The sequence below is a fragment of the Bombina bombina genome, chromosome 5 (genome assembly GCF_027579735.1).
Source record: "Bombina bombina isolate aBomBom1 chromosome 5, aBomBom1.pri, whole genome shotgun sequence".
Classification (NCBI taxonomy): domain Eukaryota; kingdom Metazoa; phylum Chordata; class Amphibia; order Anura; family Bombinatoridae; genus Bombina; species Bombina bombina.
This window is the reverse complement of record NC_069503.1, coordinates 7,410,755-7,435,824: the sequence shown is the minus strand read 5'-3', so window position 1 is coordinate 7,435,824 and position 25,070 is coordinate 7,410,755. Positions and strand designations below refer to the sequence as shown.

General features: G+C 42.1%; 1 protein-coding gene across 1 annotated transcript in view; it reads right to left on the bottom strand.

The window, feature by feature from the left end:
* AGAP3 (ArfGAP with GTPase domain, ankyrin repeat and PH domain 3) overlaps positions 1 to 25,070 on the bottom strand; it is a 1,006,220-nt gene that overhangs the window by 838,470 nt on the left and 142,680 nt on the right. The window contains exon 5 of the mRNA XM_053713235.1: positions 4,735 to 5,016. Within this exon, the coding sequence (XP_053569210.1) occupies positions 4,735 to 5,016 (282 nt within the window). The remainder of the gene's footprint in view (positions 1 to 4,734; positions 5,017 to 25,070) is intronic.

Sequence of the window (25,070 nt, the reverse complement as noted above, 5' to 3'; positions counted from 1 at the left end):
CAGACATCAGCTTATCACAGACTCATATACATATAAACTGTGATCTTTTGCACATGCTCAGTAGTAACTGGTGCCTCAGTAAGTGTGCATATAACTGTATCATGTGACAGCCATCAGCTAATCACAGACTCATATACGTATACACTGTGATCTCTTGCACATGCTCAGTAGTAACTGGTGCCTCAGACAGTGTGCATATAACTGTATCATGTGACAGCCATCAGCTAATCACAGACTCATATACATATACACTGTGATCTCTTGCACATGCTCAGTAGTAACTGGTGCCTCAGTAAGTGTGCATATAACTGTATCATGTGACAGCCATCAGCTAATCACAGACTCATATACGTATACACTGTGATCTCTTGCACATGCTCAGTAGTAACTGGTGCCTCAGACAGTGTGTATATAACTGTATCATGTGACAGTCATCAGCTAATCACAGACTCATATACGTATACACTGTGATCTCTTGCACATGCTCAGTAGTAACTGGTGCCTCACACAGTGTGTATATAACTGTATCATGTGACAGCCATCAGCTAATCACAGACTCATATACATATACACTGTGATCTCTTGCACATGCTCAGTAGTAACTGGTGCCTCAGACAGTGTGCATATAACTGTATCATGTGACAGCCATCAGCTAATCACAGACTCATATACGTATACACTGTGATCTCTTGCACATGCTCAGTAGTAACTGGTGCCTCAGACAGTGTGCATATAACTGTATCATGTGACAGCCATCAGCTAATCAAAGACTCATATACGTATACACTGTGATCTATTGCACGTGCTCAGTAGTAACTGGTGCCTCAGTAAGTGTGCATATAACTATCATGTGACAGTCATCAGCTAATCACAGACTCATATACATATACACTGTGATCTCTTGCACATGCTCAGTAATAACTGGTGACTCAGACAGTGTGCATATAACTGTATCATGTGACAGCCATCAGCTAATCACAGACTCATATACGTATACACTGTGATCTCTTGCACATGCTCAGTAGTAACTGGTGCCTCAGTAAGTGTGCATATAACTGTATCATGTGACAGCCATCAGCTAATCAAAGACTCATATACGTATACACGGTGATCTCTTGCACGTGCTCAGTAGTAACTGGTGCCTCAGACAGTGTGCATATAACTGTATCATGTGACAGCCATCAGCTAATCACAGACTCATATACATATACACTGTGATCTCTTGCACATGCTCAGTAGTAACTGGTGCCTCAGGCAGTGTGCATATAACTGTATCATGTGACAGCCATCAGCTAATCACAGACTCATATACGTATACACTGTGATCTCTTGCACATGCTCAGTAGTAACTGGTGCCTCAGTAAGTGTGCATATAACTGTATCATGTGACAGACATCAGCAAATCACAGACTCATATACGTATATACTGTGATCTCTTGCACATGCTCAGTAGTAACTGGTGCCTCAGTAAGTGTGCCTATAACTGTATCATGTGACAGCCATCAGCTAATCACAGACTCATATACGTATACACTGTGATCTCTTGCACATGCTCAGTAGTAACTGGTGCCTCAGTAAGTGTGCATATAACTGTATCATGTGACAGCCATCAGCTAATCACAGACTCATATACGTATACACTGTGATCTCTTGCACATGCTCAGTAGTAACTGGTGCCTCAGTAAGTGTGCATATAACTGTATCATGTGACAGCCATCAGCTAATCACAGACTCATATACATATACACTGTGATCTCTTGCACATGCTCAGTAGTAACTGGTGCCTCAGTAAGTGTGCATATAACTGTATCATGTGACAGCCATCAGCTAATCACAGACTCATATACGTATACACTGTGATCTCTTGCACATGCTATGTAGTAACTGGTGCCTCAGACAGTGTGCATATAACTGTATCATGTGACAGCCATCAGCTAATCACAGACTCATATACGTATACACTGTTATCTCTTGCACATGCTCAGTAGTAACTGGTACCTCAGACAGTGTGCATATAACTGTATCATGTGACAGCCATCAGCAAATCACAGACTCATATACGTATACACTGTGATCTCTTGCACATGCTCAGTAGTAACTGGTACCTCAGTAAGTGTGCATATAACTGTATCATGTGACAGCCATCAGCAAATCACAGACTCATATACGTATACACTGTGATCTCTTGCACATGCTCAGTAGTAACTGGTGCCTCAGTAAGTGTGTATATAACTGTATCATGTGACAGCCATCAGCTAATCACAGACTCATATACGTATACACTGTGATCTCTTGCACATGCTCAGTAGTAACTGGTGCCTCAGTAAGTGTGCATACAACTGTATCATGTGACAGACATCAGCTAATCACAGACTCATATACGTATACACTGTGATCTCTTGCACATGCTCAGTAGTAACTGGTGCCTCAGTAAGTGTGCATATAACTGTATCATGTGACAGTCATCAGCTAATCACAGACTCATATACGTATACACTGTGATCTCTTGCACATGCTCAGTAGTAACTGGTGCCTCAGTAAGTGTGTATATAACTGTATCATGTGACAGCCATCAGCTAATCACAGACTCATATACGTATACACGGTGATCTCTTGCACATGCTCAGTAGTAACTGGTGCCTCAGTAAGTGTGCATATAACTGTATCATGTGACAGCCATCAGCTAATCACAGACTCATATACGTATACACTGTGATCTCTTGCACATGCTCAGTAGTAGCTGGTGCCTCAGGCAGTGTGCATATAACTGTATCATGTGACAGACATCAGCTAATCACAGACTCATATACATATACACTGTGATCTCTTGCACATGCTCAGTAGTAACTGGTGCCTCAGTAAGTGTTCATATAACTGTATCATGTGACAGCCATCAGCTAATCACAGACTCATATACATATACACTGGGATCTCTTGCACATGCTCAGTAGTAACTGGTGCCTCAGTAAGTGTGCATATAACTGTATCATGTGACAGTCATCAGCTAATCACAGACTCATATACATATACACTGGGATCTCTTGCACATGCTCAGTAGTAACTGATGCCTCAGTAAGTGTGCCTATAACTGTATCATGTGACAGAAATCAGCTAATCACAGACTCATATACGTATACAATGTGATCTCTTGCACATGCTCAGTAGTAACTGGTGCCTCATACAGTGTGCATATAACCGTATCATGTGACACCCATCAGCTAATCACAGACTCATATACGTATACACTGTGATCTCTTGCACATGCTCAGTAGTAACTGGTGTCTCAGTAAGTGTGCATATAACTGTATCATGTGACAGCCATCAGCTAATCACAGACTCATATACGTATACACTGTGATCTCTTGCACATGCTCAGTAGTAGCTGGTGCCTCAGGCAGTGTGCATATAACTATCATGTGAAAGCAATCAGCCAATTACAGACTCATATACGTATACACTGGGAACTTTCATGCTCAGTAGAAGCTGGTGCCTCAGGCAGTGTGCATATAACTGTATCATGTGACAGCCATCAGCTAATCACAGACTCATATACGTATACACTGTGATATCTTGCACATGCTCAGTAGTAACTGGTGCCTCAGGCAGTGTGCATATAACTGTATCATGTGACAGCCATCAGCTAATCACAGACTCATATACGTATACACTGTGATATCTTGCACATGCTCAGTAGTAACTGGTGCCTCAGGCAGTGTGCATATAACTGTATCATGTGACAGCCATCAGCTAATCACAGACTCATATACGTATACACTGATATCTTGCACATGCTCAGTAGTAACTGGTGCCTCAGTAAGTGTGCATATAACTGTATCATGTGACAAACATCAGCTAATCACAGACTCATATACGTATACACTGTGATCTCTTGCACATGCTCAGTAGTAACTGGTACCTCAGTAAGTGTGCATATAACTGTATCATGTGACAGCCATCAGCTAATCACAGACTCATATACATATACACTGTGATCTCTTGCACATGCTCAGTAGTAACTGGTGCCTCAGGCAGTGTGCATATAACTGTATCATGTGACAGCCATCAGCTAATCACAGACTCATATACGTATACACTGTGATATCTTGCACATGCTCAGTAGTAACTGGTGCCTCAGGCAGTGTGCATATAACTGTATCATGTGACAGCCATCAGCTAATCACAGATTCATATACATATACACTGTGATATCTTGCACATGCTCAGTAGTAACTGGTGCCTCAGGCAGTGTGCATATAACTATCATGTGAAAGCAAACAGCCAATTACAGACTCATATACATATACACTGGGAACTTTCATGCTCAGTAGAAGCTGGTGCAATCTGATAATTTAAGTAAACTGCAAATTACTGCGCCATTCGAATCATGAAAGATTAATTTCGAATTAAATGTGATTTTAAGCAAAAGTAAGACATGCTGTTTAATGATATCAGTAGTAAAAGGGCAGAAACTAGACATGGTAGCAACCAAAACAAGGGTGAAATCGGACTGCAGTAGTAAAAGGGCAGAAACTAGACATGGTAGCAACCAAAACAAGGGTGAAATCGGACTGCAGTAGTAAAAGGGCAGAAACTAGACATGGTAGCAACCAAAACAAGGGTGAAATCGGACTGCAGTAGTAAAAGGGCAGAAACTAGACATGGTAGCAACTAAAACAAGGGTGAAATCGGACTGCAGGTCTGAGAGTGAGAGACAACTCTGGCAGATCAAAGGGGGAGAAGGTGACATGGAGTAAGGCAGGAGTCTTGGGCCAACATGGAAAGTAAATGTTGGGTGAAACGGGTCTGTGAGAAGTCTAGCAGAAGGGGAGGGGGTATAATATAGAATATATTTATCAGCCTGGAATTTCTCTCACCTTGAGTCCCCACAAGCACCATGGGTACGTCCGTAGTGTTCCGATAACTGGTAAGCCGAGCATAGTAATTAAATACTGTCTGAAAACTGATCTCATCTTCAAGGCTGAACACAAACACAACAGCGTCCACCCAGGCTGCAAACTGAGAATGACAGAAAAATGCTCCAGAGAGTTAAAACATAATAGTTGTGTGGTACAGAAAAGCAAGAGAAGGAGACTGGCAAACAGAAGAGGAGAAACCAGGAATCTGTAGAGGAGAGACAAGGAAAAAGTAGTGGAGAGCCGGAGAAACAGAAGAGGAGAGAGCTTGGAAACTGTAGAGGAGAGAAGAGACCAGGAATTAGTTATGGAGAGACCGGGAAACCATAGAGGAGAGACTAGGAATCATTTGAGGAGAGACAAGGAAACCTTAGAAGAGAGAACAGGGAATCAGTAGAGAAAAGACCAGGAAACAAAAGAGGAGAGACCAGGAAACCGTAGGTAGTGGACAGGGAATCAGTAGAGAAGAGACCGGTAAGAAGAAGAGGAGAGCCAGGGAAGGAAAAGAGGAGAGAAAGGGAATCAGTAGAGGAGAGACCAGGAAAGGAGAGAGAGACAGGGAATCAGCAGAGACAGAAGGGAATCAGTAGAAAAGAGACCCGAAAAGAGACCCGAAAAGAGAAGAGAGACAGGGAATTAGTAGAGAGAGAAGGAATCAGTAGAAAAGAGAAAAGAAAAGAGAAGAGAGACTGGGAATCAGTAGAGAGAGAAGGGATCAGTAGAAAAGAGACCAGGAAAGGGAAGAGAGACCAGGAATCAGTAGAGAGAGAAGAAATCCGTAGAGGAGAGACCAGGAAAGAGAAGAGAGAGCGGGAATCAGTAGAGAGAGAAGAAATCAGTAGAAGAGAGACCGGGAATCAGTAGAGAGAGAAGGAATCAGTAGAAAAGAGACCGGGAATCAGTAGAGAGATGGCATCAGTAGAAAAGAGACCAGGAAAGAGAAGAGAGACCGGGAATCAGTAGAGAGAGAAGGAATCAGTAGAAAAGAGACCAGGAAAGAGAAGAGAGACCGGAAATCAATAGAGAGAGAAGGAATCAGTAGAAAAGAGACCAGGAAAGATAAGCGAAACCTGGAATCAGTAGAGAGAGAAGGAATCAGTAGAAAAGAGACCAGGAAAGATAAGAGAGACCTGGAATCAGTAGAGAGAGAAGGAATCAGTAGAAAAGAGACCAGAAAAGAGAAGAGAGACCGGGAATCAGTAGAGAGAGAAGGAATCAGTAGAAAAGAGACCAGGAAAGAGAAGAGAGACCGGGAATCAGTAGTGAGAGAAGGAATCAGTAGAAAAGAGACAAAGAAAGAGAAAAGAGACCGGGAATCAGTAGTGAGAGAAGGAATCAGTAGAAAAGAGACCAGGAAAGAGAAGAGAGACCGGGAATCAGTAGAGAGAGAAGGAATCAGTAGAAAAGAGACCAGGGAAGAGAAGAGAGACCGGGAATCAGTAGCAAGAGAAGGAATCAGTAGAAAAGAGACCAGGAAAGAGAAGAGAGACCGGGAATCAGTAGAGAGAGAAGGAATCAGTAGAAAAGAGACCAGGGAAGAGAGACCGGGAATCAGTAGCGAGAGAAGGAATCCGTAGAAAAGAGACCAGGAAAGAGAAGAGAGACCGGGAATCAGAAGAAAAGAGACCAGGAAAGAGAAGAGAGACCGGGAATCAGTAGAGAGAGAAGGAATCAGTAGAAAAGAGACCAGGAAAGAGAAGAGAGACCAGGAATCAGTAGAGAGAGAAGAAATCCGTAGAGGAGAGACCAGGAAAGAGAAGAGAGTGGGAATCAGTAGAGAGAGAAGAAATCAGTAGAAAAGAGACGAGGAAAGAGAAGAGAGACCGGGAATCAGTAGAGAGAAGGAATCAGTAGAAAAGAGACCGGGAATCAGTAGAGAGAGATGGAATCAGTAGAAAAGAGACCAGGAAAGAGAAGAGAGACCGGGAATCAGTAGAGAGAGAAGGAATCAGTAGAAAAGAGACCAGGAAAGAGAAGAGAGACCAGGAATCAGTAGAGAGAGAAGGAATCAGTAGAAAAGAGACCAGGAAAGAGAAAAGAAACCAGGAAAGAGAAAATAGACCGGGAATCAGTAGAGAGAGAAGGAATCAGTAGAAAAGAGACCAGGAAAGAGAAGAGAGAGCGGAAATCAGTAGAGAGAGAAGGAATAAGTAGAAAAGAGACCAGAAAAGAGAAGAGAGACCGGGAATCAGTAGAGAGAGAAGGAATAAGTAGAAAAGAGACCAGGAAAGAGAAGAGAGACCAGGAATCAGTAGAGAGAGAAGGAATCAGTAGAAAAGAGACCAGGAAATAGAAGAGAGACCGGGAATCAGTAGAGAGAGACAGAATCAGTAGAAAAGAGACCAGGAAAGAGAAAAGAGACAGGGAATCAGTAGAGAGAGAAGGAATCAGTAGAAAAGAGACCAGGGAAGAGAAGAGAAAACGGGAATCAGTAGAGAGAGAAGGAATCAGTAGAAAAGAGACCAGGAAAGAGAAGAGAGACCGGGAATCAGTAGTGAGAGAAGGAATCAGTAGAAAAGAGACCAGGAAAGAGAAGAGAGACCGGGAAACAGTAGTGAGAGAAGGAAACAGTAGAAAAGAGACCAGGAAAGAGAAGAGAGACCGGGAATCAGTAGAGAGAGAAGGAATCAGTAGAAAAGAGACCAGGAAAGAGAAAAGAGACAGGGAATGAGTAGAGAGAGAAGGAATCAGTAGAAAAGAGACCAGGGAAGAGAAGAGAAAACGGGAATCAGTAGAGAGAGAAGGAATCAGTAGAAAAGAGACCAGGAAAGAGAAGAGAGACCAGGAATCAGTAGCGAGAGAAGGAATCAGTAGAAAAGAGACCAGGGAAGAGAAGAGAGACCGGGAATCAGTAGAGAGAAGGAATCAGTAGAAAAGAGACCAGGAAAGAGAAGAGAGACCGGGAGTCAGTAGAGAGAGAAGGAATCAGTAGAGGAGAGACCAGGAAAGAGAGGAGAGACCAGGAATCAGTAGAGAGAGAAGGAATCAGTAGAAAAGAGACAGGAAAGAAAAGAGAGACCGGGAATCAGTAGTGAGAGAAGGAATCAGTAGAAAAGAGACCAAGAAAGAGAAGAGAGACCGGGAATCAGTAGAGAGAGAAGGAATCAGTAGAAAAGAGACCAGGAAAGAGAAGAGAGACCGGGAATCAGTAGAGAGAGAAGGAATCAGTAGAAAAGAGACCAGGGAAGAGAAGAGAAAACGGGAATCAGTAGAGAGAGAAGGAATCAGTAGAAAAAGAGACCAGGGAAGAGAGACCGGGAATCAGTAGTGAGAGAAGGAATCAGTAGAAAAGAGACCAGGAAAGAGAAAAGAGACAGGGAATCAGTAGAGAGAGAAGGAATCAGTAGAAAAGAGACCAGGGAAGAGAAGAGAGACCGGGAATCAGTAGTGAGAGAAGGAATCAGTAGAAAAGAGACCAGGAAAGAGAAGAGAGACCGGGAATCAGTAGAGAGAAGGAATCAGTAGAAAAGAGACCAGGAAAGAGAAGAGAAAACGGGAATCAGTAGAGAGAGAAGGAATCAGTAGAAAAGAGACCAGGGAAGAGAAGAGAGACCGGGAATCAGTAGAGAGAAGGAATCAGTAGAAAAGAGACCAGGAAAGAGAAGAGAAAACGGGAATCAGTAGAGAGAGAAGGAATCAGTAGAAAAGAGACCAGGAAAGAGAAGAGAGACCGGAAATCAGTAGAGAGAGAAGGAATCAGTAGAAAAGGGACCAGGAAAGAGAAGAGAGACCGGGAATCAGAAGAGAGAGAAGGAATCAGTAGAAAAGAGACCAGGAAAGAGAAAAGAGACAGGGAATCAGTAGAGAGAGAAGGAATCAGTAGAAAAGAGACCAGGGAAGAGAAGAGAAAACGGGAATCAGTAGAGAGAGAAGGAATCAGTAGAAAAGAGACCAGGAAAGAGAAGAGAGACCAGGAATCAGTAGTGATAGAAGGAATCAGTAGAAAAGAGACCAGGGAAGAGAAGAGAGACCGGGAATCAGTAGAGAGAAGGAATCAGTAGAAAAGAGACCAGGAAAGAGAAGAGAGACCGGGAATCAGTAGAGAGAGAAGGAATCCATAGAAAGGAGACCAGGAAAGAGAAGAGAGACCAGGAATCAGTAGAGAGAGAGAAGGAATCAGTAGAAAAGAGACCAGGAAACAGTAGAGGAGAGACTGGAACAAAAAAAAGTTGCTCACAAATCAGTTTACCACACCCACAGAAAAGGCTATTATACTTACAAATAAACTAAATTTATGCTTAACTTATAAATTAAAGGGACACTGAACTCATATTTTTTCTTTAATGATTCCGATACAGCATGCAATTTTAAGCAACTTTCTAATTTACTCCTATTATCAATCTTTCATCATTCTCTTGCTATCTTTATTTAAAAAGCAGGAATGTGATACATAGGAGCCGGCCCATTTTTGGTTGAGACCCTGGGTTATGCTTCCTTATTGGTGGGTAAATGTCAGCCTCAAATAAGCAAGCGCTATCCGTGGTGCTGAACCGAAAATGGGCTGGCTACTAAGATTTACATTCATGATTTTCAAATAAAGACAGCAAGAGAACGAAGAAAAATTTGATAATAGGAGTAAATTAGAAAGTTGCTTAAAATTGCTGCTCTATCTGAATCATGAACAAAAAGATTTGGGTTCAGTGTCCCTTTAATTTATTTCATGATGGTGAGAGTTCACAAACCATCACATGAATAATTAAAGACCAGTCCTACCAGAGACGGCAAAACACACAATACAACAGAGCTTTAATCCCTCCCACTTTCCCATGATTCCCTAGTCATGCAAACAGCCAAGCGAAAGGAGAAAATTAGAAAAAGTAGGAAAAGCAAAGCAGGGTAAAGATAGTAAAAACTGGTACTGCCACTAACTGTTATGGAAAAACAAGGGTGGGTATCATGGACTCTCATCATCATGAAATAAAATATTTTTGTTTTATTTCATATGATGGTAAAAGTCCATGAGCCATCACATGTTGAATCCTATACCCAAGCTGTGAAGTCCATGAGACCACCATTAAACAGGGCAGGAACAACAGTTAAGGCAGGTAGAGGTACTTAACCAACAGGCACAGCAACCTACAGAATATTCCTACCAAGAGCAGCCCCAGAATAGAATTTAGTAAAGGTATGTAAAGATGACCAAGTAGCTGCCTTGCACATCTGTTCAATGGAAACTTAATTTCAAAAAGCCCAAGATGTAGCAACTGCTCTGGTATAATGAGCAATAATTAATAGGTACGCTATGTGAATCAAGGTGATTGCTGTAGCTCTCTGTCCCTTGCGGGGGACCTGAGAAATGGATTAACAAGGAAGGAGCATTTCTGAACTCTTTAGTGTCTTTAAGACTATATCCTATTTATGTGATCTCTATTTAGCGATTTTTGGTGCTGGACAGAGACGGAACTACAATTTCTTGACTGATGTTTTCAGAAGAAAAAACCTTAGGAAGATGATGATTAGTTTGTTCTTAAAACTACTTTATCCAGATAAAAAATAAATCAAGAAGAATCACAAGATAGAGGAGAGCACAGATACTCTTCTTGCCAACAAAAACGCTTAAGACCACAGCTGAATGTCCAACCATGCATGGGTTCAAACAGAAGAGTCTGAAGAACCCTCAAAACCAACTTAATGGGGCATAAAATAAAAATGAAAAAATGCCACGACTTAGATAGAGCACAAACTTTTAAACAACTTTCTAATTTACTTCAAATGTATTTGTTCTCTTGGCATCTTTTGTTGAAAAGCAGGGACCTAAGCTTAGGAACATGCGTGTGTCTGGAACACTATATGTCAGAAGAATGCTATTCATTTGGAAGAGCACTAGATGGCACCAACCTACGTATCTCTTCAATAAAGAATATCATGAGAAAAGAGCAAATTTAATAATGGAAGCAAACTGAAATTTATTCTGTCTGAATCACAAAATCATCATTTATACTTACCTGATAAATTCCTTTCTTACATGGTGGTGAGAGTCCACGCTCCTTTACTCATGTGAATTACTGCTCTACTGCTAGGAAGAGACAAAGAAGCCCAAATCGCCAAGAGCTCTATAAAACCCCTAACACATACCTCAGTCTAACGTGTAGCCAAGTAAGTGAGGTACGAAAGGAATACGAGCAGAGAAAAACGTGTGCTCAAAACAACCCATAACAAAAGGGTAGGAGCTCGTGGACTCTCATCACCACAAAAGAAAGGCATTTATCAGTTTTCTTTTATACAGGTGGTGAGAGTCCACAATCCTTTACTCATAGGAACCAATACCCAAGCTGTGGAAGTCCACGAGTAAATGACAAATAGGGTGGGAATTAAAATCATCTTTTTTCACTGAGAAAATAAATCCAAAACCCCACAAAAATGTCTTGTTTTTATTTTTCTTTGTTTTGTTTTTTTGAAATGCCCTTAAAACCAGATACAATTCTCAAACTGAGACAACTGCCTGCAGACGCTTTCTATCAAATGGTAAAATTTAGTGACGGTATGCAAAGGAGACCAACTAGCCGCTTTACAAATATGATCAAGCCTCATTAAGCCCTGTGAATTAAAAAGTTTCAATCAAAAGGCTAAAGAAATAGCAGAGGCTTTCTGACCTTTCCTAGGATCAGAAAAAAGAACAGACGACTAGAAGTCTGTCTGAAATCCTGAGTAGCTTAAACATAATATTTCAATGTCCTAACAACATCCAGGAAATGTATGAATAAATAAAGTGCAATATACTTACAGTACCCTGAGAGGAAGAAATTACGATTATCCTAGCTTAGTGAAGGAATAATCTAGATTTTATGAAAGACACAGAGACGAATATTTGCAATACTTCCTTTTACTACTCATGTGCAGCTTTAAAGGTACATAAAACACATAAACAGCTAAAATAAAACAGAGAAAAGAGAGTCTATATAGCTAGCCAATGAGAATGCTAGGTTAGAGACAATAGAGAAAATGGACCAATCAGATGACCCATATTGGCCATAAACAGACCAATGTGCACCCCCATCTTCCTCTTTCTTGTTTCATGCTCATAACCAGGAAACTCTTGAAAAAACTTAACAGTCCAAACAGTCCAAGGAATAAACATAGTAGAAAACAAAACCACAGGATTTGAAGAATCTTTATGGAATTTTGACTCGAGGGTTGAGGAGAGGAGTGTGAAGATTTGAAGATCCATCTGTTCTTCCACAAGGAAATAGGAGACTTGATTGTAGGAGCAAATCCGGATTTAACTAGTGACATTTGAGAAGTTGGTAACTAAAATAAAATATATATTAAACGTTAGAATAATAATAAATAACAGTATGGGTGGGATAAGATAGAAGAGAGGTGGGAAATATTCGTCTCTGTGTCTTTAATAAAATCTAGATTATTCCTTCACTAAGCTAGGATAATCAGAATTTTATTACAAGACCAGACACTTCATATTTGCATGTTTAAAGCAATTATAGAAAAAGATTGAGAGATGCATGTTGGATTGAAAGTAGAGTCGGAGGACCAGTCCGCAGCCCTTAAAATTTCTTGCAATGGGGCAGACTTTAGAAGGGCTTTAGAAGCGGCCGATCCTCTAACTGAATGAGCAGTTAAGGAAAGGTCAATTCCAGCTTCGGACATGACCCATTTAATCCATCTAGCAATAGAGGTAGTAGTGACAGGAGCGTGAGGAGGGACAAAAGATAATAAGAGTTGGTTGTTAGTAGAATCTCTGAAAGACGCAGTTTTAGATTCATAAGATTTTAGACAAGAAACAACACAGAGAGAGGGTTCAGAAGGAAAATAGGGATAGAAGATAGAAGAGGATAAGGTCTTAGTTCTACGAGAAATGAGGAAAGTGACATCTTCAGGAGAAAAGGATTTTGAATTGAAATCTAGAGCCCAGACATCAGAAACCCTGCGAAAAGAAATAAGGCAAAGAAGGGTAGCGAGTTTAGCAGAAATTTGTTTTAATGAGAGAAGGTCATTAGAAGGCCAAGATTTAAAAAGAGAAAAATAAATCTACATCCCAAAAGAAGTTATGTTATGGGGTAGGAGGTCTTTTTAATCTAATAGCTTTGAGAAGACGACATACCAAAGGATGTTTTCCGATAGGAAGATTATTAATGAAATCATGTCTAGCAGAATTAGCAGATCTGGAGAGATTGATAGTTCTGTATGAAAGGCCTAGATCGAAGAAATGAGAAAGGAAATTTAGGATTTGAGCTAGAGGTGTTGAAAATGGATTCAGACTCCTAAGCATGCACCAGCCAGACCATCTGGACCATGCGGAAAGATAAGATTTGTGGGTTCCAAGAGCGCATGAATCTCACATGAGGGATTTAGCCGAGTCCGAAAGTTCGAGGAGATTTCTGAGTTACCCATAATCGACCAGGCTATTAGTCTGAGAGATTGATTGAGGATGAGAGAATGAGGATTGTCCTCTGGATCCATAAGAAGATCTGGAAGAACTGGGAGGAGAATTGGGGGTCTGAAGGACATCTCCAGAAGAGAAGGATACCAAGCTTGAGTTGGCCACAGGGGAGTTATTAGGGTTAGAGATAGGAGGTTCCTGCGAACCACAGAAATCGTCCGAGCTATCAGAGAAAAGGGGGGAAAGCATAAGCTCCTTGTTTCGGCCAGGTTTGAAGAAAAGCTTCTATTGCCAATGCTTCGGGATCTGGACGCCAACTGAAATAGAGAGGCAGTTTACAGTTGAAACGAGAAGCGAAGATGTCTAAAGAGAAAGGACACAGAAGGGTTTGAATGGAAAGGAAAATGTTCCTGTGGATCTTCCAATCGCTGGAGTCCCTGAGGAAACGAGAACACCAATCTGCAGCAGAATTCGAAAGACCTGGAATTAGGGTTGCACCGATAACATTTTTTTTAAGACACAAGTACCGATACTTTTTTTCAAATACTCACCGATACCAATTACCGATACTTTTTTAATGTCATGACAGTTTACCAAGCACAATACAGACTAATGATTTAAGATTGCTTCTTTATAATTATGAACTGTATCTCAAAAGACATTTTTAAATAATAAAACAGTTTTATGTGCTTGTTGTCACAAAGTTCATAGAACATGTTTATAAATAAAATTATTGCAATAACAAATATTAATAATAACAACAATAAATAACAGCTGCAGCAGCTGGAACTGGAAAGCAACAATTTAAAGGGGTGATTACTGGAAGCAATTGAGTTGTAGGGTGCCTATATAACTGATAAATCTGACACTTGTACTTAATACAAAGTCTTATAATTTAATTCTGCAAATAATATTGGGGAAGGAGTATCCCAGTAAACCCTTTGAGAAAAATGGGGCATTTGTATTCTACTGACTCAACAAAAAATAAGGCTGGTCTTCATATTTTTCCAGGGCTGCTTTTTATTCCCAGTCCAGCCCTGGCTAAGGGTGTTCCTCAGAGTACAGTATATTTTGAGCATAATTGTGCAAGATGAGAAGCTTCCCGCTGTAAAGTAGCAGCTTTTAAAGCACTGCTCTGACGTAAAATAATACAAATAACAGCAATTTGTATTGGCAAAACAGAAGTGAACAATTTTTAGTTAAGTCTTCACTCCAGCTTAAAATGAAATGGGAACATAGTTTGAAAAACGCCACAAGATGGCATATGGGTAGGAATTGGAGGTATCGGTGCATTTGCACGAGTACAAGTACTCATGCAAATACTTGGTATCGGCACCGATACAGATACTAGTATCGGTATCGGTGCAACCCTACCTGGAATATATTCTGCCTTGATAGAGATATTCTTGTCTAAACAAAGATGAATAAAATCTTTGGTAATATTGGACAGATTGTTGGATTTTGTGCCACCTAATCGATTGAGATATCTCACAGCTGAAATGTTGTCCATCCGAAGAAGGATAGAAGCAGGGGCTAGAGATTTTACAAAACTTTTTACTGCAAAGGACCCAGCAAAAAGTTCCAAACAATTTATATGAAGGCCTTTTTCTTCTGCGGACCATTTCCCTCCGGTAATGGATGGGCTGCAGCGGGCACCCCAGCCTGAAAGGCTGGCGTTGGATTCTATGATTATATCTGGGGATTTCCCAAAGATAGCTCTCCCATTCCAAGCTTCCATTTGGGAAAGCCACCATGAAAGCTCCTCTTTGGCTTCCAAGGATAATGGAATGAGGTGAGAATAAGAGAAACCTTTCTGAAGGTAGGAAATCTTTCATCTTTGGAGCTCGCGATAATGAAGGGGGGCCGGAAAGATAGCCTGAATAGAGGATGAAAGTAACCCAACAATCCTAGCTATCTGTCTGACCGAGACAAATTGTTTGTTGAGAGTTTTGGAAATTTCTTTCTTGATGTTCTTTATCTTTGAGAGAGGTAAGCTTAAAGTAGCTTTCACTGTATCTATAAGAAAACCAAGAAAAATTAGAGATTTGGAAGGGAGAAGGATTGCTTTTTCTTTGTTTACCAGAAAACCTAAATTTTCTAAGAGGTTTATTGTCATGGTTAATTGGGATTGAAGAGAAATAAGATCTTGATTCATAAGAAGAATATCGTCCAGATAGATGAGCAGACGAATTTCTCTGAGTCTCAGAAAAGATACTACTGGCTTGAGAAGTTTTGTAAAGATCCATGGAGCGGATGAAAGTCCGAAAGGGAGACAAGTGAAACTCCAAATCCTCCCTTCCCAAGAGAAAGTCAGATAATTCCAGTGTTCTGGAGCTATAGGAACTGTGAGATAAGCGTCCGAAAGGTCTAACCTGACAAGCCAATCGTTGTCTAAAAGACAGTCCCTTAGAAGATGAATCCCTTCTAGTTTGAAGTGATTGTAAACTACATAAGCATTGAGAGTTCTTAGGTTTATTACAGGTCTGAACTGACCGTTTTTCTTCTTTACTAGAAAAAGGTTGCTGAAGAAGGCTAAATGAGGATCTGGATTTAGGGAGATTGCTTCTTTTTGAAGAAGGTTCCCTATCTATTTTTGGACTAAAAGTTTGTCTTTTTGAGAAAAATGAATGGGTTTTGGAAAAGAAAATTGGATAGGAGGAGATAAGAAATCTATTTGAACCCCTTGAACTGTGTTTAAGATCCAAGGATCTGAAGATATGAGATTCCAATTGTGAGCAAAGAAGGCTATTCTTCCCCCAACTTTTAGTGGGAAAGAATGAGGAGGAGGAAAAAGAGGAAATTTTACCTGTAGAAGGGCGAGATTGGGTTCTGAAACGTTTACCTCTTTGTTGCCAGGGTCTGGAACATTGTGGGAAAAAGTTGTAATTAGTAGAGGCTTCATTGTTGAATCTGGAGGGTTGGTATTGAGGAGCAATTTTGTTGAAATTGAGGTCTTGAAAATTGAGAGGAACGGCCGGGAAAGCGACCTCTACCTTTCCCGGCCCTGTCAGAGAAATTTTGTGTGTACATCATATTTCTCATAGAGGTTTTTACTTTATTGAGGGTAGAAAATGTGTTTGCGTAAAGGTTCAAATCTTTTAGAAAAGCATCTCCGAAAAGAAGACCATCTTTATCGGATTGTAATTTGTTGACCGCAAAGTCACAGATCTTTGGGTCAATTTTTCTTAGGATATTTTTTCTGCGTTCGATAATAATAGCAGAATTAGTGTTACCAACAAAGGAGAGGATACGTTGAACCCACTCTCTTACAAGAGAAGGGTCCATAGGGGATTCTTTTAAAACAGCCTCTTCCGAAAGTTCGAAGAGTTTATCCTGGCAATTTTTCCAGGCTTTATCTAAGCCTTTTTTAATCTTATATCCTGGGGAACCAATAAACTTGAGAACTTTGGGGTCAATATCAGGGCTAATATTACAATTTTTGGGAAGAAGGGGTCTGGAGCATTCAGCATTCATATTATTTCTAGCCCTTTTCTTGAGGGTCTTTTTGAGTTGGAAATCTACAAAGGATGGAATTTCCATGGGGGGGAACCACTCGGAGGACCGAGGGTGATGTAAAGTGTCCGCGTTAAAGCGGGGTTTACCAAGGGCATCAGTGAAATTAAAATCATCTTCGTCAAGATGTTTGGATTTTTTAGTACATTTTTTTAATTTTTTTGCAATTAGGCACAGAGTCAGATAAAGAGTCTGATTCAAAATTAGATGAGGAATTATCTGAATCCTCAGAAATATTATCGGAGTTATATGAGGTGGAAGAATCTGAAGCCTTTTCTTTTGAAATGTATTTTGATTTTTTCATTGAAACTCCCTTTTTATTCCCCTTGAGAGTAAGGGGTCTTTTGGATTTGCCGCAAGGAAGATTAGACTCTGAAAGAGTGTGTTTTGACTCATTTTTTGCTTATTTTAAAAGCACTGGACGGAGCTTTCTTTTTTATAGTTTTCTTTGCAGAAGATTTTGACATAAGAGAAGTCATATGAGACATTCATTTAGTTAAAGAATTATCTATCATCTTCTGAACAGATTGCTCTGTCAAAGGATTGGGAGAAGAAATGTTAAGTGACTGAATTAAATTGTTAAAAAACAAAAGTTAGAAAAAAAAATTCTGTGACAAAAAATAAAATTATAAAAAAATGTTTTGAACCTTTAGCAATGAATAATGTGTTAATTAAAATTAATATGTGTGAATAAACTTTTAATCATTTTTATTATGACACAAGTTTTAAAACAATAAATATCTTCTGACAGAAAAAGTTCCAGAGAAATGCTGCAGTGACCACCGGAGGGCAGCAGATACCTGAAAATGAAAGAAAAAATGAAGGAAAAACATAATTTATGCTTACCTGATAAATTCCTTTCTCCTGTAGTGTAGTCAGTCCACGGGTCATCATTACTTCTGGGATATTAACTCCTCCCCAACAGGCAGTGCAAGAGGATCACCCAAGCAGAGCTGCTATATAGCTCCTCCCCTCTACGTCACACCCAGTCATTCGACCGAGAACCAAACGAGAAAGGAGAAACTATAGGGTGCAGTGGTGACTGTAGTATAATTTAAAAATTTAGACCTGCCATAAAAAACAGGGCGGGCCGTGGACTGACTACACTACAGGAGAAAGGAATTTATCAGGTAAGCATAAAACAGAATTTATGTTTACCTGATAAATTACTTTCTCCAACGGTGTGTCCGGTCCACGGCGTCATCCTTACTTGTGGGATATTCTCTTCCCCAACAGGAAATGGCAAAGAGCCCAGCAAAGCTGGTCACATGATCCCTCCTAGGCTCCGCCTTCCCCAGTCATTCGACCGACGTAAAGGAGGAATATTTGCATAGGAGAAATCATATGATACCGTGGTGACTGTAGTTAGAGAAAATAAATCATCAGACCTGATTAAAAAACCAGGGCGGGCCGTGGACCGGACACACCGTTGGAGAAAGTAATTTATCAGGTAAACATAAATTCTGTTTTCTCCAACATAGGTGTGTCCGGTCCACAGCGTCATCCTTACTTGTGGGAACCAATACCAAAGCTTTAGGACACGGATGATGGGAGGGAGCAAATCAGGTCACCTAGATGGAAGGCACCACGGCTTGCAAAACCTTTCTCCCAAAAATAGCCTCAGAAGAAGCAAAAGTATCAAATTTGTAAAATTTGGTAAAAGTGTGCAGTGAAGACCAAGTCGCTGCCTTACATATCTGATCAACAGAAGCCTCGTTCTTGAAGGCCCATGTGGAAGCCACGGCCCTAGTGGAATGAGCTGTGATTCTTTCAGGAGGCTGCCGTCCGGCAGTCTCATAAGCCAATCTGATGATGCTTTTAAGCCAAAAAGAGAGAGAGGTAGAAGTTGCTTTTTGACCTCTCCTTTTACCAGAATAAACAACAAACAAGGAAGATGTTTGTCTGAAATCCTTTGCAGCCTCTAAATAGAATTTTAGAGCACGAACTACATCCAAATTGTGCAACAAACGTTCCTTCTTTGAAACTGGATTCGGACACAAAGAAGGCACGACTATCTCCTGGTTAATATTTTTGTTAGAAACAACTTTCGGAAGAAAACCAGGTTAAGTACGCAAAACCACCTTATCCGCATGGAACACCAGATAAGGAGGAGAAAACTGCAGAGCAGATAACTCTGAAACTCTTCTAGCAGAAGAAATTGCAACCAAAAACAAAACTTTCCAAGATAATAACTTGATGTCAACGGAATGTAGGGGTTCAAACGGAACCCCCTGAAGAACTGAAAGAACTAATTTGAGACTCCAAGGAGGAGTCAAAGGTTTGTAAACAGGCTTGATTCTAACCAGAGCCTGAACAAAAGCTTGAACATCTGGCACAGCCGCCAGCTTTTTGTGAAGTAAAACAGATAAAGCAGAAATCTGTCCCTTCAAAGAACTTGCAGATAATCCTTTCTCCAAACCTTCTTGAAGAAAGGATAGAATCTTAGGAATTTTTATCTTGTTCCATGGGAATCCTTTAGATTCACACCAACAGATATATTTTTTCCATATTTTATGGTAGATTTTTCTAGTTACAGGCTTTCTGGCCTGAACAAGAGTATCAATGACAGAATCTGAGAAACCTCGCTTTGATAAAATCAAGCGTTCAATCTCCAAGCAGTCAGTTGGAGTGAGGCCAGATTCGGATGTTCGAACGGACCTTGGACAAGAAGGTCCTGTCTCAAAGGTAGCTTCCATGGTGGAGCCGATGACATATTCACCAGATCTGCATACCAAGTCCTGCGTGGCCACGCAGGAGCTATCAAGATCACCGATACCCTCTCCTGTTTGATCCTGGCTACCAGCCTGGGAATGAGAGGAAACGGTGGGAACACATAAGCTAGGTTGAAGCTCCAAGGTGCTACTAGTGCATCCACTAGAGTCGCCTTGGGATCCCTGGATCTGGACCCGTAGCAAGGAACCTTGAAGTTCTGACGAGACGCCATCAGATCCATGTCTGGAATGCCCCACAATTGAATTATTTGGGCAAAGATTTCCGGATGGAGTTCCCACTCCCCCGGATGAAATGTCTGACGACTCAGAAAATCCGCTTCCCAATTTTCCACTCCTGGGATGTGGATTGCAGACAAGTGGCAGGAGTGAGTCTCCGCCCATTGAATTATTTTGGTCACTTCTTCCATCGCCAGGGAACTCCTTGTTCCCCCCTGATGGTTGATATACGCAACAGTCGTCATGTTGTCTGATTGAAACCGTATGAATTTGGCCTTTGCTAGCTGAGGCCAAGCCTTGAGAGCATTGAATATCGCTCTCAGTTCCAGAATATTTATCGGGAGAAGAGATTCTTCCCGAGACCAAAGACCCTGAGCTTTCAGGGGTTCCCAGACCGCGCCCCAGCCCACCAGACTGGCGTCGGTCGTGACAATGACCCACTCTGGTCTGCGGAAGCTCATCCCTTGTGACAGGTTGTCCAGGGTCAGCCACCAACGGAGTGAATCTCTGGTCCTCTGATCTACTTGTATCGTCGGAGACAAGTCTGTATAATCCCCATTCCACTGACCGAGCATGCACAGTTGTAATGGTCTTAGATGAATTCGCACAAAAGGAACTATGTCCATTGCCGCGACCATCAAACCTATTACTTCCATGCACTGCGCTATGGAAGGAAGAAGAACAAAATGAAGTACTTGACAAGAGCTTAGAAGTTTTGATTTTCTGGCCTCTGTCAGAAAAATCCTCATTTCTAAGGAGTCTATTATTGTTCCCAAGAAGGGAACTCTTGTTGACGGAGATAGAGAACTTTTTTCTACGTTCACTTTCCACCCGTGAGATCTGAGAAAGGCCAGGACAATGTCCGTATGAGCCTTTGCTTGTGGTAGAGACGACGCTTGAATCAGTATGTCGTCCAAGTAAGGTACAACTGCAATGCCCCTTGGTCTTAGCACCGCTAGAAGGGACCCTAGTACCTTTGTGAAAATTCTTGGAGCAGTGGCTAATCCGAATGGAAGTGCCACAAACTGGTAATGCTTGTCCAGAAAGGCGAACCTTAGGAACCGATGATGTTCCTTGTGGATAGGAATATGTAGATACGCATCCTTTAAATCCACCGTGGTCATGAATTGACCTTCCTGGATGGTAGGAAGAATTGTCCGAATGGTTTCCATTTTGAACGATGGAACCTTGAGAAATTTGTTTAGGATCTTGAGATCTAAGATTGGTCTGAATGTTCCCTCTTTTTTGGGAACTATGAACAGATTGGAGTAGAATCCCATCCCTTGTTCTCCTAATGGAACAGGATGAATCACTCCCATTTTTAACAGGTCTTCTACACAATGTAAGAATGCCTGTCTTTTTATGTGGTCTGAAGACAATTGAGACCTGTGGAACCTCCCCCTTGGGGGTAGCTCCTTGAATTCCAGAAGATAACCTTGGGAGACTATTTCTAGCGCCCAAGGATCCAGAACATCTCTTGCCCAAGCCTGAGCGAAGAGAGAAAGTCTGCCCCCCACCAGATCCGGTCCCGGATCGGGGGCCAACATCTCATGCTGTCTTGGTAGCAGTGGCAGGTTTCTTGGCCTGCTTACCTTTGTTCCAGCCTTGCATTGGCCTCCAGGCTGGCTTGGTTTGAGAAGTATTACCCTCTTGCTTAGAGGATGTAGAACTTGTGGCTGGTCCGTTTCTGCGAAAGGGACGAAAATTTGGTTTATTTTTAGCCTTAAAAGACCTATCCTGAGGAAGGGCGTGGCCCTTACCCCCAGTGATATCTGAAATAATCTCTTTCAAGTCAGGGCCAAACAGCGTTTTCCCCTTGAAAGGTATGTTAAGCAATTTGTTCTTGGAAGACGCATCCGCTGACCAAGATTTTAGCCAAAGCGCTCTGCGCGCCACAATAGCAAACCCCGAATTTTTCGCCGCTAATCTAGCCAATTGCAAAGTGGCGTCTAAAGTAAAAGAGTTAGCCAATTTAAGAGCATGAATTCTGTCCATAATCTCCTCATAAGAAGAATCTTTATTGAGCGACTTTTCTAGTTCATCGAACCAGAAACACGCTGCTGTAGTGACAGGAACAATGCATGAAATTGGTTGTAGAAGGTAACTGTGACAGACCCTTCTGTCAGGACTGAAGGACTTAATTGTGTTTAGCTAAGAAACTAATTTCTAAAGACAGAGTTGCTGGCTCCAGCTATAATCTAATTAGTGCTAAGCATTCTATTGTTTGATCACCTCCAGAGAGAAAACGCCTAAGTGATAAGAAGGGCCAAGAGTGTCTTGTGGTTGAAGTGTTTAAGTAATATAATTCTATTGTATCATGTCAAAGGGCTTGTTCCCTCCATGTAATGTACAACAGTCTTTCAACCCCCATCTGGGGGGGGTGTCAAACCTGTATAAATACTAGGCATCTAGCCTTTAATAAATGTCATTCTGTTTTAAACCTGAAAACTGGCTGGGTTGTGAATTGCTGATTCCCTATGCAGGACATTGTTCATCTGATATTAACCTTGGTACACAGTTGGTACAGTAACATTGGTGGCAGCGACGGAATGAACCTTATCGCCCAGAAGAGCAACTACACAAGCCAGTAACCTCAGGAAGAGGGGGATTATTACAATACTGACTAAGATGGAAAAGAGAAAAGTAAATTTTGCTGCTTTTAAAAACTTCCTGGAAACAGAAGGAGAGATTGATGGGTACCTTGCGGATTTTGAGAGGCAATGTGCACTACACAAGGTACCCGCAGAGGACTGGGTCACGATATTATCTGGAAAATTATCCGGCCGGGCCAGAGAGGCTTTTCGGGCCATTCCAGATGAGGAAGTCAGGGATTATAATACTGTAAAAAAGGCTCTGCTCTCCAGGTATGCGGTTACACCGGAGGCATACCGGAGGCGGTTCAGAGACACTGTTAAATTAGCTGGAGATTCCTACCTTGAGTGGGCATGTAAGGTGCACCGCACAGCAGCTCACTGGATAGCGGGGTGCCAAGCCATATCTGGGGAAGAGGTGCTGCAGCTATTCCTGTTGGAACATTGCTTCGACAAGTTACCCGCAGGAGTTCGAGAGTGGGTTCGGGACCGTAAACCCTCCACCCTGCAGGAAGCGGCTCGCTTGGCAGATGAGTATACGGATGCCCGCAAACTGGACACTGCTACCACTAAGCCCCCTGCTAGAGTGGAGTACAGACCCCCAGTCACCCCAGCAGCTGCCAGTTACCAAACCCCGGCGCACCGCTATACCACACGGCCTCCGGCCACGAACTACCCTCAGAGAGCCCGGTTCAATTCGCGGGGCTACTCACAACCGATTCGATGCTTTGGATGTAAGCAACTAGGGCACAAAAGACCAGAGTGTCCCCTAAACGCAGCGAACCAAGCGCAGTCCTGGAGAAGACCTGCCGGCGGAATCCCACGTAATCCTCAGCCTGCGGCCCGCTACGTAGAGGCGCAAGAATGCTGGAGCATCCTACATGAGGCAGACCTTGTGCAAGCTGCCCACCGGAATAACCGGCAACTGGTTAAAGTGAATGGGAAGAAGGTCAGTGGTCTACGGGATACTGGTGCTACCATGACCTTGCTTCAAAAGAACTTGGTGTCTGAGAAACAGTACACTGGAGACACTGTGGCTGTGAGGGTAGCAAGGGGCGATGTGTTCAGCCTACCTGTTGCCAGGGTACATTTGGATTGGGGAGTGGGCGCTAGACCTGTGAATGTGGGGGTCAAGAAGGACTTACCTGCTGATGTTCTTCTTGGAAATGACTTGGCCCCCCTTGTTTCTGCCTACGCTCCTATGGGTCCCGCTGATGTTAACTCTGTGACTACCCGTGCCCAGATCCGTGCAGCAGAGACTGACCCACCTGCTGCTAAGCCCCAGGACGCTGAGCTCAGTAAATCTCTATCCGCTATTGATATGTGGAGGTCCCGTTACAATGCGCTGATGAAGGAGAAGAGGAGCGCAGAGGAAAAAGCACGTTTAGAACGTGAATCTCTGCTAGACAAGCTGCACCGACAGACTGCAGAAAACACCAGCTTGAGAGTGGGACATGAAACCTTAAAGACAAACTTAGCGACACTTGAGGAGAAGCTGACGCTGGCTCATAGTGAGGTGCAGCAACTCAAGGGCACCCTATGTCAGTATGAAGGGATTGTGGATACCTATAAAGAGCAGGTACAGAAAACTCGTAAAGAAGCTGATGGGATTTTGAAGGACTGTTCAGCCCTAGTCTGGGCACTGAGGAAGTTGAACCCTTCTTTGTATGGACAGGAATTCTCTCTCATAACGGGAATACAGATGGATTGTCCTGGCAAACTGACATGCCTACCACCTCCTAGTCCGGTCATCCCCAGGTTGACCCGCCAAAGGGTCAAGCCGGGTCTGCCGGAGTGTTCCACAACGGGGGAGATATGTGACAGACCCTTCTGTCAGGACTGAAGGACTTAATTGTGTTTAGCTAAGAAACTAATTTCTAAAGACAGAGTTGCTGGCTCCAGCTATAATCTAATTAGTGCTAAGCATTCTATTGTTTGATCACCTCCAGAGAGAAAACGCCTAAGTGATAAGAAGGGCCAAGAGTGTCTTGTGGTTGAAGTGTTTAAGTAATATAATTCTATTGTATCATGTCAAAGGGCTTGTTCCCTCCATGTAATGTACAACAGTCTTTCAACCCCCATCTGGGGGGGGTGTCAAACCTGTATAAATACTAGGCATCTAGCCTTTAATAAATGTCATTCTGTTTTAAACCTGAAAACTGGCTGGGTTGTGAATTGCTGATTCCCTATGCAGGACATTGTTCATCTGATATTAACCTTGGTACACAGTTGGTACAGTAACAGTAACCTTGCTGAACAAACATCTTTTTAAGCAAACCCTCTAATTTTTTATCCATAGGATCTTTGAAAGCACAACTATCTTCTATAGGGATAGTAGTGCGTTTGTTTAGAGTAGAAACCGCCCCCTCGACCTTGGGGACTGTCTGCCATAAGTCCTTTCTGGGGTCGACCATAGGAAACAATTTCTTAAATATAGGGGGAGGGACAAAAGGTATGCCGGGCCTTTCCCATTCTTTGTTTACAATGTCCGCCACCCGCTTGGGTATAGGAAAAGCTTCGGGGGGCCCCAGGACCTCTAGGAACTTGTCCATCTTACATAATTTCTCTGGAATAACCAAATTGTCACAATCATCCAGAGTAGATAACACCTCCTTAAGCAGAGCGCGGAGATGTTCCAATTTAAATTTGAATGTAATCACATCAGGTTCAGCTTGTTGAGAAATTTTCCCTGAATCTGAAATTTCTCCCTCAGACAAAGCCTCCCTGGCCCCCTCAGACTGGTGTAGGGGCATGTCAGAACCATTAT